Source organism: Balaenoptera physalus, assembly GCF_965194825.1.
Source record: "Balaenoptera physalus genome assembly, chromosome: 4".
NCBI lineage: Eukaryota > Metazoa > Chordata > Mammalia > Artiodactyla > Balaenopteridae > Balaenoptera > Balaenoptera physalus.
In genome coordinates, this window is record NC_138891.1 from 101,357,002 (window position 1) to 101,371,713 (window position 14,712).

The 14,712-nt window shown below is 34.2% G+C and overlaps 1 protein-coding gene across 1 annotated transcript in view; it reads right to left on the reverse strand.

Moving 5' to 3' along the window:
* The window catches only part of EPHA6 (EPH receptor A6), an 870,129-nt gene that overhangs the window by 714,711 nt on the left and 140,706 nt on the right, over positions 1–14,712 (reverse strand). Inside the window, exon 3 of the mRNA XM_082460667.1 lies at positions 2,518–3,181. Within this exon, the coding sequence (XP_082316793.1) occupies positions 2,518–3,181 (664 nt within the window). The remainder of the gene's footprint in view (positions 1–2,517; positions 3,182–14,712) is intronic.

Genomic DNA, 14,712 nt, shown 5'->3' on the forward strand with positions numbered 1-14,712 from the left:
ATGCCTCTATTTATATTTATCTCTACTACCTATCAAAATGATTAACAGACAGTAGGTACTCAAAAAAATAGCTAAAATAAATGCTCTAATAGAATAAACCAGAAGAAAAGAAAATGATATACATTGTTTTTTCTTTTCTCATTATATATATAAACATATGGTCACATTATTGCCTGAGCTATTCTTTATTCACATAAATTTCAATTAATTTGTCATGTAGATTATAGGTAATTCTGAGATTTGGTTGTGAGATAAATTGTTGACAGACTGCAATAGAATCCATGATAAAAAATTATTATCAGAGGATAGAAAGGGGCAATATGAAGCATCAAGAACACAAATAAATACTTTAAAATGGAAACTAGTGATAGTGTAAGATACCTTTCTCTAAAAATGAGGTCTCCACATCCACTTCCTTTCTGTTTGTAAATAGCAATTCATTGTATTCAATTGGAACCAGGCACATGTGTTTGCATGTAATAGTATTCCATATACTTTACCATTAATTGATTATAACCACTAATTTATTTTTGGAAAAGGAAGTTAGTAAGCCATGGATTTAGAATCCAAGCATAATCGTCCAATTTCTGCCATCTGCTAGAAGAAGATGATGAACATTTGTACTGTACCCACTCTCTCATTTCTGCAGTCAAATAAATTATAATAAAGATAACAAGCCATAAAAATGAACGAGTCTAGCAGTAGCTCTAGATAAGCCGATAATTATCATATGTCCAAAGTCATCTTTGCCAACAGCTGAAGGAATTTTCAGGCACGCAAACAAGAATGAAATTTCACAGAGCAGACATATTAAGCAAAAAACATCTAGTCATCAATGATTGTCACTACCTCTAATTCTGTGATCAATGCCATAAAATATATTTAATAATAATTAATCACATAAATCCTTAGATAATTATTGTTTAAATAATTTTAAAGCTTTATTATTTTTACCAATATCCAGCGTCTACCTAATATAAAATATGGTAAAACTACACGGTTAGTATATATCATATGTTTTATCCTTGGCTATTATTGCCTTCTTAATCTCACTGAAAAATTATTCATGTTGCATTTTCAAATGTAAAATATTCTATAGCACCTCTTCAAAGGATCATTTATATTGGTAACTTATTTTTGATTCATTCTAAATCCTTGTTACAGGTGAACAAAAATTTGAATTAAATCTATATAAATTTCAATGAAATATATTTTAATGATTAAATAGTGAAGGAAATTTGGCTCACACTTTCAATAAATATACTACAGACTTTTCATACAAACAGTACTTTCAAATGACCGAACATAATCATCACCGGTGGTTTTAGTGAACTTTTTCAGCATTCAAGAACCCAAGCGTTTTGTAAATAGATAAAATGTTTAAAAATTCACTATATTACCACTGACCCTTATATAGAAACAAATTTTTTTTTCTCATTTACTTTCATCCCTTTTAATGGGTGGGAACATACCACTGAACATCACCAAAAAAGTAAGTAAATTCAGTATGGTGCTATAGAAAAAAAACTATAAATAATTTACCATTGAGAGGAAAAGATCTCTACTGTGTTACTATTTACCAAGCATTAATTTTATTTATTTGTGTTTTGATTATGAGTCCTAAATCCAAACATAATTGATATAAATTATCTTTATCAGGGGATATACACAAATTTTTAAGTGTATATATTTATTAGATTAATAAGCCTTCATAAAATGATTCAAATAAAAAAATTGTTTTATCTTGAAAATTACAGATATTTCATATCATAACTCCATGAAAGGTATGGTTTTAAACTTAATCAGCATTGCACTGTGTTCATACTTCCTAACAATTTGACCTTGCACAAGTACTGCTATTTAAACAAAAAAAGCTAATGTGTTATATGGTAGGAAATTGTATTTAATAGTAGCAAAGGATAAATTAATTTCTGATACACTCAGTACTCAATCACCAAACACATAACATTCCTATAAACTATCCTATATATTTTTCAATATATGTATGATTCATATGCAAACATATGAATTCCTCATTTATTTAAATATAATTTCAGCTTACCTAGGTACAATTCAATTATTACAATTCAACATGAAAGAAAGAATTGTTTTCAAACTGTCTTTAAATGTCATATTCTCTATAAACCACCAAAACATAAAAGTTAAGCAAATGCCTGCTTTGATCCCTCTTGCTTTTTGTTGCTGCTATTGATGTTGCTTTCCTTTATAAAAATCAGGTGAATACAGCAATTCATACAGCAACTATTTTACTGAAGGCAATATGGAAGAACACTTGTCATGGTATATAATTTATTTTACATTTTCATACACCATTCCCAGGAGGAAAAAAAAATCAGAAATTATCTTATAGTTAATATGAGTTAATTTCTTCCACAATTAATTCTTCCAGGAATAGTATTCGAAAATGTATTATTTGAATATAAATATACAACCAATTTACCTTTAAAGAAACATCATTTGAATGCATGAATAATTATTTAAATATTTCTTTCTTACCGTGGCAAGAACCTTCAATTTCTTCATATCCTGTACTGCAGATACACCTTCCAAGAGGAACCAGCCAATCTCCATCAGCTCCACAATACAGTTTAGGAGTGTCACGTTCTTCTGCACTCTTCACACAAGAGCCCCTTACTTCAACCAAGGAGGAAGAATCAACCCTTGGGATAGTGTCTGGAAACATGGCCAGATTACGAACAGTAAAGGGGCACTTTTTGTAGAAAACACGGACCGAAACTAGGGCAATGCATGCCCCGATGTCTTGAAAAGCCAGATAAAATCCCTTCCTTTCTATAGGCCCCACCTCACGAATTTCAGTGTTGAGTTTGAGGATGCGATCACCCAAATCCATCTGGGTAAAACTTTCATCAGCAGCAATTGTGTCAATCTTTGTATACTGGCTTGGCTTGAATTTAATTCCATGAGACTCATCTGATTCCACATAATATAGATTAAATGTTTCTTTGCAAGTCCCCAAGACCCATGGGATGCTGTTACAATCCCTTAGTGTGAACTTCATTTCCACATAAATTTTCTGAGCTGCATCACGGGAGATCCAGTTTGTACGAAGCCAGTTGTTTTGGTTTGGTTCCATCACATTACATACCTGGTATGTGTGAATGGGCCTATTGTGTTCATCCATTTCAGTGATGGCATCCCACTGCAAAAAGCAAAAATAAAATAAATGATTATGAAACCACAGTGGTCGAATATATATGATTACTTCAAAAATTTTCTGTTTTACTGAAAGAAAAATGAATAAAAAGGATACAAATAAAGCAAAGCAAAGCAACAATGGTACAGGATTTTAACCAGGAGCCTTTCATTAAGACAATAGGTTCTGAACATACCAGCTGTCCTGGTATGAATCTTACATTCTTACATGTTAGTTGCAAGATCAAGGGATACTTTATTTAACCTCTAGTTTCCTCAACTATAAAATGGAGCTGATAAGAGTACCTGTTTCATAGGATTGTTGTGAGGCATAAATTAGTTAATATATGTAAAGAACTTTAAATGGTTTCTAGTACTCTATAAACAACCTAAAATAGCATCTATTATGTGATCAAATAACTAGACCAATGACAAATGTACTCTAGTTACCCATTTGTCTTCATATCCAATTTGCCACAAATTGAGGTATATTCATCAGTATTCAATTAAATATTTACATGTCTATTTTGATAGAAAATAGACATAGAGAAGGCTTTAGATTTATTCAAGAAATATTTATCAGGCACTACTCTGGACACTAGGAATACAGCAGTGCACTAGCTGAACAAAAACTCTCTGCCTTCATGGATCTTACTTAGAGTGAGGAGACGCAATAAAAACTGTAAATGAGTCAATTGAAAAATATGGTAGAAAGTACAATGGGAAAAAATAAGGCAGGGAGATGGGGAAGAGGGTTGAAATTTTAAATAGTATGACCAGAGAAGGTCTTACTGAGGTTGTGACATTTAAGTAACGTCTTAGAGGTGAGGCAGTGAAGAGGAAAGAGTAAGTACCAATCCCTGAGGCAGGAGGGTATAGGTATGTTTTAGGAACAGCTTGAACGGGCACAAAACAGAGAGGCAAAGAAGGTGCAAAAAAGCCTTTGTAAGCATTGGAAACACTTTGGCTTTTACTCTGAGCTAGATCATTAGATTATCTTCACTTCTGCATGTTTACATACAAGCATTCTGCCACCTATATGAATAGAAAAAACTTATCTTTTTTTTAATTTTAGTAAAAATGTTTGAGTACATTGAAATTAATTGACATTGTCATTATTTATATATCTAATACTGCATACTTCTATATTACATTTTAGATTATAAGTATATTTTATTTGTATAATAAAAGTTATAATAATTTTCAACAAACAAAAACACATTCTGGTAACTCTACAGTCTTTTTTGGAAAAACATACTAGTCATCATAATTTCTCATTTCTATTAAAGTACAGTGGAAACGATAAACTGTTTTCTATAGTGAATGTGTTCTATTTCTTGATACCACACTTCAGTGATTTATAATAAGCTTATTTAACTCATCCAGTTTGCAGTTTCTTATTTTATTTGGCTGTAGAGAGTTAATTAATCGAGACTGGTGGAATTTCAATTAATATAGTTTCTAACAGAATGGCTTCCTTCCTCAATCTACTGGATTGTTGAAACACTAATACTTTCAATTATCTACTTTAAATTTCCACAAGTAAACAATTTATATTATCCATCAAGCAAACTTAAAAACAATTCTGTATTTAAAATTTCATTTGTAAGTTGCTTGCTTGAAATTCAGAAGGTATTTACCAGAAGAAACAATGAGTTCCTTTAGAACTGTGGGTACAGTTTTACAAAACACACCCACTGTTTATCAGGGGTGATCCAAAAATCTCACAGAGGCACATAAAATTACCCATCTAAATACCTTTCATCCTAACATATTATAGGTCTTATATGACTCTTACACATAAATTTAAAGGCAAACCAGAACTATCAAAGCTCATTTAAAATGGTAAGCTAACCATTCAGAATATAAATAGTAAGACAAGATACAACTAATAAAATCTGAGAACTGTCAAAATAAGTGTCCAAAATTCTAAGCATTTTTCCCATTGGAGAGCCTCTAAGTTACTTATCCAGTGATTATTCTTATTTCAGATAAATTTCTAATCAGAATTGATTTTATTCCTCAGAGAATGCATGTAATTACTATTGTCTACACTGCATCCTCTACTCTCCCATATAGGAGTATAGAGATATACTGTCATTAAATTCTGTTTGAATAATTACATTTTAACATCTTCAGACTATATCTCTTCATATTAATAAAAAGTATTAACCATTCTCATCAATCAATTCTCCTAAAATATGAGATTAAATAAATGTGAAAAATTACATCTGTGACAGAAAAAAAAGTTCTGAAATCATTATATATCTTTATTTAAAAATATGTTGGGTTTGGAAAAAATATTTAGATGAAAAGAAAGATCAGGAATGAGAAGAATATGACATGCATACATTGAATCAGGACTAATCTGAACCAAGAGATAAGGAAATAACAAAATACATGCAAATAATGAGAAATGTGGTTCTTTTCAAAGCACTACATAAGGATGTTTAACAAAATGGTACATTATTTTCTATGTTAAATTAATGATGTTTGAGAAACAATAGTGTTTCTTCTCTCTGTAATCAAAAAAAAAAACAAAAAAAAAAAAAGAAAGAAAGAAATCAGAATGAGATTCAGATACCAAAATAGCCAAAAGGGATCAACTGCTAAATTTAATCTTATCCAAGTATACTGAAAGTAATTTAAATTAGATTTTTAAATTTGAATATGATTCACTAAAATAAGAGTATAAATAAATTCAAGATTGCTATAAGATCTAAAAGGCTAGGAAATTTACTAAAAATATATTGTCATTAGTAGATATAGAAATGCTATCATATTTAAATCATAATGTATCCTTTGAAAACACTGCATTTACACAAAGTTATATTTGTATTTATACAGTTACATAACTTTTAGTTACAATTTCCAAGTATTAAAATAAATAGAGCCTCTAAAAATGTGGGGTCCAAGGAAAGAATGGAAATATAGGGCTCACATACCAAATGTCTAAATATTTTTAAATGATAAATCATTCTTCAAAGAAGATCAAACTCTAAGTATGTTCTATTTGCCTACTTTAGAAAGATACTGGAAGGCCAGGTTCAAATTTAAAATATTTGGACTTCTCAGAATTTCATGCCAGCATGTGGTAGTCCATCCAGAGCCAACCCCTAACCTTAGTCAACCCCATTTCTATTTCTTCCCTGATGCTAGGTAAATCCCATACCATGAAGGACTTCACACAAGCACATATATGAGCATCCCAGTCTTCATGTCCCAGCTGTGTCCCTCCTCTGCTACAAAAAGATGCCAACTCTGGTCCTCTATTCAACCTAGGTTGAGCATACCAGTAGCACAGTTCACCCTTTGGAAGATGTACCCCCAACAAGAAGCCTTAAAGTTCTTGAAAGGAGATTTGAAGCCATCTGAGCAGGGAATTCAGGGGTCTTACCTACAGTGTGGTACAGAAGGAAAGCATAGGATCTAAGTAGCATATTACCTTATTGCTCAAGGTCATTGCTTCACAAAGAGGGTTGTAGCTAGAGAAATGAATGGGGACAGCCATCTAAAGCTCTAGGAATAGTGTATCGTCTTCCATTCCCAAGTCTAAAGAAAGGTACAATCTCCCAAGAACGAACCAGGAAGTAAGAGAAAATATGAACAGACTAATTACCAGTACTGAAATTGAATCAGTAATTTTAAAACTCCCAATAAACAAAAGTCCAGGAACAGATGGCTTCACAGGTGAGTTCTACCAAACATTTAGAAAAGAGTTAACACCTATCCTTCTGAAACTATTCCAAAAAACTTCAGAGGAAGGAATACTTCTGAACTCATTCTATGAGGCCACCATCACCCTGACACCAAAACCAGACAAAGATATCACAAAAAAGAAAAATTACAGGCCAATAACACTGATGAACAAAGATGCAAAAATCTTCAACAAAATACTAGCACACCAAATTGAACAATACATTAAAAGGATCATATAACATGATTAAGTGGGATTTATCCCAGGATGCAAGGATTTTTTAATATCCACAAATCAATCAATATGATACACCACATTAACAAATTGAAGGATAAAAACCATATGATCATCTTGGGACTTCCCTGGTGGTCCAGTGGCTACAACTCCAGGCTCCCAATGCAGGGTGCCCAGGTTCAATCCCTGGTCAGGGAACTAGATCCCACATGCCACAACCAAGAGTTCACATGACACAACTAAAGATCACACATGCCACAACTTAAAAAAAAAAAAATCCTGCATGCTGCAACTGAAGATTCTGCACATCACAACGAAAATCTTGCACATGGCAACGAAGATCCCGCATGCCACAACTAAGACCCAGTGCAGCCAAATAAATAAATAAATATTAAAAAATATATGATCATCTATAGATGCAGAAAAAGCTTTTGATAAAATTCAACATCCATTTTTGGTAAAAGCTCTTCAGAAAGTGGGCATAGAGGGAACCTACTTCTTCATAATAAAGGCCATACATGTCAAACCCACAGCTAATATCATACTCAATGGTGAAAAGTTGAAAGCATTTCCTCTAAGGTCAGGAAGAAGACAAGGATTCCCACTCTCACCACTTTTATTCAACGTAGTTTTGTAAGTCCAAGCCACAGCAATCAGAGAAGAAAGAGAAATAAAAGGAATCCAAATGGGAAAAGAAGAAGTAAAACTGTCAATATTTGCAGATGACATGATTCTATACATAGAAAATCCTAAAGACACTACCAGAAAACTACTAGAGCTAATCAATGAATTCAGTTAAGTTGCAGGATACAAAATTAATACACAGAAATCTGTTGCATTTCTATACACTAACAATAAAATATCAGAAAGAGAAATTAATGAGACAATCCCATTTACCATCACATCAAACAGAATAAAATACCTAGGAATAAACCTACCTAAGGAGGCAAAAGACTGGTACTCTGAAAACTATAAAACACTGATGAAAGAAATTGAAGACAACAGAAACAGATGGAAAGATATACTGTGTTCTTGGATTAGAAGAATCAATATTGTTACAATGACCATACTACCCCAGGAAATCTACAGATTCAATAAAATCCCTATCACATTACCAATGGTATTTTTCACAGAACTAGAACAAAAATGTTTAAATCTGTATGGAAACAAAATAGACCCCAAATAGCCAAAACAATCTTGAGAAAGAAGAACGAAGCTGGAAGAGTCATGCTCCCTGACTTTAGACTTTACTACAAAGCTACAGTAATTAAAACAGCATGGTACTGACACAAAAACAGAAATATAGATCAGTGGAACAGGATAAAAAGTCCAGAAATAAACCCAGACACCCAGAAATAAACCCACTTGTCTGGGTTTATTTAATGGTCAATTAATGGTCAATTAATGGTCAATTAATGGTCAATAAATCTGTGATAAAGGAGGCAAGAATATACAATGGAAAAAAGACAGTCTCTTCAATAAGTGGTGCTGGGAAAACTGGACAGCTACATGTAAAAGAATGAAATTAGACATTCTCTAACACCATATACAAAAATAAACTCAAAATGGATTAAAGACCTAAATGAAAGACTGGATACTATAAAACTCCTAGAGCAAAACACAGTCAGAACACTCTTTGACATAAATTGCAGAAATATTTTTTTGGATCCATCTCCTAGAGTGATGAAAATAAAAACCAAAAATACCAAATAGGACCTAATTAAACTCAAAACCTTTGCATAGCAAAGGAAACCATGAACAAAACGAAAAGACTACCTACAGACTGGGAGAAAATATCTGCAAATGATGCTACTGACAATGGCTCAATTTCCAAAATATACAAACAGCTTAATATCAAAAAATTAAACAATCCAATCAAAAAATGGGCAGAAGACTAAATAGACATTTCTCCAAAGAATACATACAGATGGCCAACAGGCACATGAAAAGATGCACAATATCGTTAATTATTAGAGAAATGCAAATCAAAACTACAATGAGGTATCACCTCACTTCGGTCAGTATGGTCATCATTAAAAAGTCTACAAATAATAAATGCTGGAGAGGGTGTGGAGATAAGGGAACCCTCCTACACTGTTGGTGGGAATGTAAATTTGTGCAGCCGCTATGGAGGACAGTATCGAGGTTTCTTAAAAGACTAAAAATAGAGTTATCAAATGATCCTACAATCCCACTCCTAGGCATATTGGAAAAGATACATGCACCCCAATGTTCATAGCAGACATGGAAGCTATGTCTGCTATTTACAGTAGCCAAGACATGGAAGCAACCTAAATGTCCATTGACAGAGGAATGGATCAAGAGGTTATGGTACATATATATACTGGAATATTGCTCAGCTATAAAAAAGAATGAAATAATGCCATCTGCAGCAACACAGATGGACCTAGAGATTATCATACTAAGTGAAGTAAGTCAAACAGAGAAAGACAAATATCATATGATACCATTTATTTGTGGAATCTAAAAAAAAATGATACAAATGAATTTATTTACAAAACAGAAACAGACTCACAGACATAGAAAACAAACTTATGGTTACCAAAGGGGAAAGTTGGGCGGTGGGGGAAGGGATAAATTAGGAGTCTGGGATTAACAGATACACACTACTATATATAAAATATATAAACAACAATGACCTACTGTAAAGCACAGGGAACTATATTCAATATCTTATAATAACCTACAATGGAAAAGAATCTGAAAAAGAATATATATATATATATATATATATAATATATATATATATATATATAATATATATATATATATATATATAAACATATGTATACTGTATACATAACTGAATCACTTTGCTGTACAACACTGTAAATTAACTATACTTCAATTAAAAAAAAGGTTAAAAAATCCGATTTGGAGTGTAAGGTACTATAATTACTCTTTAATATCAAAGAGAGTTAAATATTATAAAAAACTTTTATGTTCTGCTTCATTATTGGGTAGTTAATGTAAACATTTGCCTCAAAACATTTTTGCTTCCTAAAGTTCTCCACTGATCCTACAGATCATGTGTTAATAAGCAAGAAACAATATTTAGTGAGTTTACAGTATACATTAAATTCCATACGAGGAGTGAAGAAATTAGATACAAGAATTGCTTGCTCTTACTGGACTTATTATAATATTTTAAGGTAATAAATTATGAAAACATAATTGACAGCACAGAACTGAATATAAGAAACAAATAAACAGTATATATAGTAAATAGAGTAAGTGTCCAAAGGATAGCAACACTTGTGAACGAGGGTGGTTTGGCAGGTTTGGCCAAGATGGAGAGACTGGACTTTAACCTTAAAGAATTACAAGATTCAATAAGGCAGAGGGAGAAGAGTGTATAGAAAAATAATGTATAACACTAATCTATATGCATATAATTTTTGGCAGCACAGTTCTGTACTACATATATTTAGTGGGTAAAAGTTTTCGCCCCTATTTAAAACAAAAACAAACACATACTTATTCTCCAGTTGTGAAATATTTAGATGTACACGGTTTGGTTAAACAAGAATCAGTTGTACACCAAAGGGTTCTTTCTTTTATAAACTTCAAGAGTACCTTGGATATAATGATTCCTGAGGGCAACTATTTGTATCCTGAATTTATACCATCAAAGGTTTTTCACAAATGTTAACTTATTTGGTCCTCATCAGTCCAATAAAGTGAGACAGATATTTTCATTTTCACATTACTGATAAGGAATTCAATACCCAGGAATTGCATGGGCCAAGGACTAGAACCAGGCCTTCTAACTTCATTTTCTGTATTTCATGATGTTTTACTGGTGACTTGTTGGCCTAGGGGAGATTGTCTCTCCCAGGGCTAGCTAATTCTTAGAGATACCAAAAGGCTCTGGGCCTAGAGCATATCTTTCATAGGCAAACCAACCAAACCAGAGTCTATAGGCCCAACTACTTCCTTACCTAACTCTCACACACCAAGCCAGTATTTCTTCTGTCTTAAACCCAGGGGCAGCTACCAGGCAACTAGAGACCAACCTTATAGCCCAAAGCCTGAAGGAATTATTCAAACTAGCCAATCCTAAACTGTTTACTGGGCCCTGCCTTGCGTTTCCCACAGAAACCCCAATAAAGGCTCTGGCTGACTTTCCCCTCACTCCTGTCTTCTGTCACTTGACCAAAACCGACTGCTTCCCCTGTGGCCCTGCATGGCCTTGATGACCTCCTGCCTGGAACCTGTGCGTATAATAGACTTCTCCTTTCCAAGTGTAATTCTTGTTTCCTCCTGTGGCCACAGTGACTTTACCATACCATTATCCAACATGTACATTCTTAGAACAAACAGCTATATGGTTCATGACACATTCTTCCTGCCAACCCTTTGGAAGACAACTGATTCTTGCTTAATCAAAAGCTTTCATTGAGCAAGACACTCCAAGAGACAGAGCTTTTCTATTCATCACATGTAATCCTCTCCTTGATCCAAAGAAACAAACTCATAAAATAACTAATAGATAGAAGAAGTTCTCTGTTCTACTTATCCAGCCATAAAAGCAGATACAGTTCACAAGGTAGTCTACCCTGCAGAAGCATGTATTAAAGTAATTAAATAAGGAGGCTATTAGACTGAGGTGGCTCTAATGCCTTCGCAGCTTGTGTAAGCAAACCCAAATTTAAGCTATAATAAATTCCTATAAATGCTCCAAGGTTAGGAAATCAAAACCTAAGAACAACCAATCACAAACAGCCATCTAGCCTTTCCCACTTAAATGAGGTACCCACTTAAGCTATAGCCAATCAAATAATTTTTGTGCTTTGCTTCTATGTCTGCTGTATAAAAAACACCCTTCCCCTAGCTCCTGTTGGCAGAGTAACCCTAACCACTTTTGGTTTGATGCTGTCTGATTCAAATCAATGTTAGTGATAGGGATAGAGTAGAATAATTAGTTTAAAAATCCCACTAGGGGATTAAACACAGAAGGGAAATTTTAAGGGAGTTTGGGAAACTGTTGTAAGCTAATGACCACTCAAGAAAAGAATCCAATAACCTACTCTATCTTGAAGGAAGACCAGGTGCATTCAAGTTCCAGGCACACTCAAGCCACAAGTCCTGATAGTTAAAACACAAGACAATAGATATGGGGTCTGAATACTGTTACATGAAGCCAGGGAGTTACTGGTCCTTGAAGAAGACCATTTCTGCATGTAGCCAAGATGGAATACAGGTGAAAGGGGAAAGAAACTAGATGAAAGGGGACATTATACCAAAACCTGAGATTAATAACCATTTTTTAGTGTATGTTACCACCTTTCTGCTGAAATACATATGATTTCAATAGCACCTTGACAGTCCCAGCTAAACCACATAGGATCAAAGGAGGAACTAATGATGTAAGCCTTGACATCTATCCAAGAATGATGAAGAAGGTGGTCTTCCCCCTGCCCACTTTTTCTTTGATTATAAAAATGTAGCCCTCTTTGCTCTCAGGGCTGCGTTCCCTTGCCTGCCCACTTGTATCTCTCACAAGCTTCCTATGCTAATAAATTCACTCTTTGCCTATCATTTTGCCTCACCCTGAATTCTTTCTATGATAAGACAAAAGAACCTGAGCTTCAGTAAGTCCTGATACCAGGTGAGCAGTTTCACTTAAAAGACAGTGGGTTTGGGTCCCCTCCTAAGTCAGGGATCATGGGTTCAAGTCCCAATCTGAGGTGTGACTGGGTATGAGACCCATCCAAGGAGGAATGTTGCTTCATTAGCTCAAATAAATTATTAGAAATTTTAATATGCCTCTGTTTACCTTTCAACACATGTATGTAAGTTTTGTTTTACTGAGTTCTTTCTATATTATATAACAGTGAATTGTTTTATATATTGGTATTTTAAGTCATATGAAAATATAAAAAATTATAATAAACAATACGAGATGGAAGAGTTGGAATATTTTGAGTTTAGTTCCTATTTTGTAAAAGCAAATAGCTGGAGGGGCGCCTTCAAGATGGCGGAGGAGTAAGACGTGGAGATCACCTTCTTCCCCACAAATACATCAAAACTACATCCACATGTGGAACAACTCCTATAGAACACTACTGAATGCTGGCAGAAGACCTCAGACTTCCCAAGAGACACCCTCAGGTGAGCTACATGCAGAGGCAGGGGCAAATCCCAAGCTGAACCCCAGGAACTGGGCGAACAAAGAAGAGAAAGGAAAACTTCACCCAGCAGCCTCTGGAGCAGTGGATAAAGCCTCTACAGTCAACTTGATGTACCCTGCATCTGTGGAACACCTGAAGGGACAACGAATCATCCAAAAATTGAGGTGGTGGACTTTGGGAGCAACAGTAGACTTGGGGTTTGCTTTCTGCATCCCATTTGTTTCTGGTTTTATGTTTATCTTAGTTTAGTATTTAAAGCTTATTGTCATTGGTAGATTTGTTTATTGACTTGGTTGCTCTCTTCCTTTTATTTTATATATACATATTTTTTTTTTCCGTTTTCTCTTTTTGTGAGTGTGTATGTGTATGCTTGTTTGTGTGATTTTGTCTGTATAGCTTTATTTTTGCCATTTGTCCTAGGGTTCTGACTGTCCGTTTTTTTTTTTTTTTAATTTTTTTTTTTTAGTATACTTTTTAGCGCTTGTTATCACTGGTGGCTCTGTTTTTGGTTTGGTTGCTCTCTTCTTTCTTTCTCTCTTTTTTTTATTACATTTTAATTTTTTTATTTTTAATAACTGTTTTCTATTTTAATTATTTTATTTTATTTATTTTTTCTTTCTTTCTTTCTTTCTTTTTTTCTCCCTTTTCTTCTGAGCCAAGTGGCTGACAGGGTCTTGGTGTTCTGGCCGGGTGTGAGGCCTGAGTCTCTGAGGTGGGAGAGTCAAGTTCAGGACATCGGTCCACCAGAGACCTCACGGCCACATTATATATCAAATGGCGAAAGCTCTCCCAGAGATCTCCATCTCAATGCTAAGAAGAAGCTCCACTCAATGACCAGCAAGCTACAGTGCTGAACACACTATGCCAAACAACTAGCAAGCCATGAACACAAACCAACCCATTAGCAAAGGCTGCCGAAAATCATAATAACTTCACAGACATCCCAAAACAAACCACTGGACGTGGTCCTGCCCACCAGAAAGACAAGATCCAGTCTCATCCACCAGAACACAAGCACCAGTCCCTTCCACCAGGAAGCCTACACAGTCCACTGAACCAGCCTTAGCCACTGGGGGCAGACATAAAAAACAACGGGAACTACAAACCTGCAGCCTGCAAAAAGGAGACCCCAAACACAGTGAGTTAAGCAAAATGAGAAGACAGAGAAACACACAGCAGATGAAGGAGATGAAGTAGCAAGGTAAAAACCCACCAGACCAATCAAATGAAGAGGAAATAGGCAGTCTACCTGAGTAAGAATTCAGAATAATGATAGTAAAGATGATCCAAAATCTTGGAAATAGAATGGAGAAAATACAAGAAACATTTAACAAGGACCTAGAAGAAATAAAGAGCAAACAAACAATGATGAACAACACAATAAATGAAATTAAAAATTCTCTAGAAGGAATCAATAACAGAATAACTGAGGCAGAAGAACGGATAAGTGAC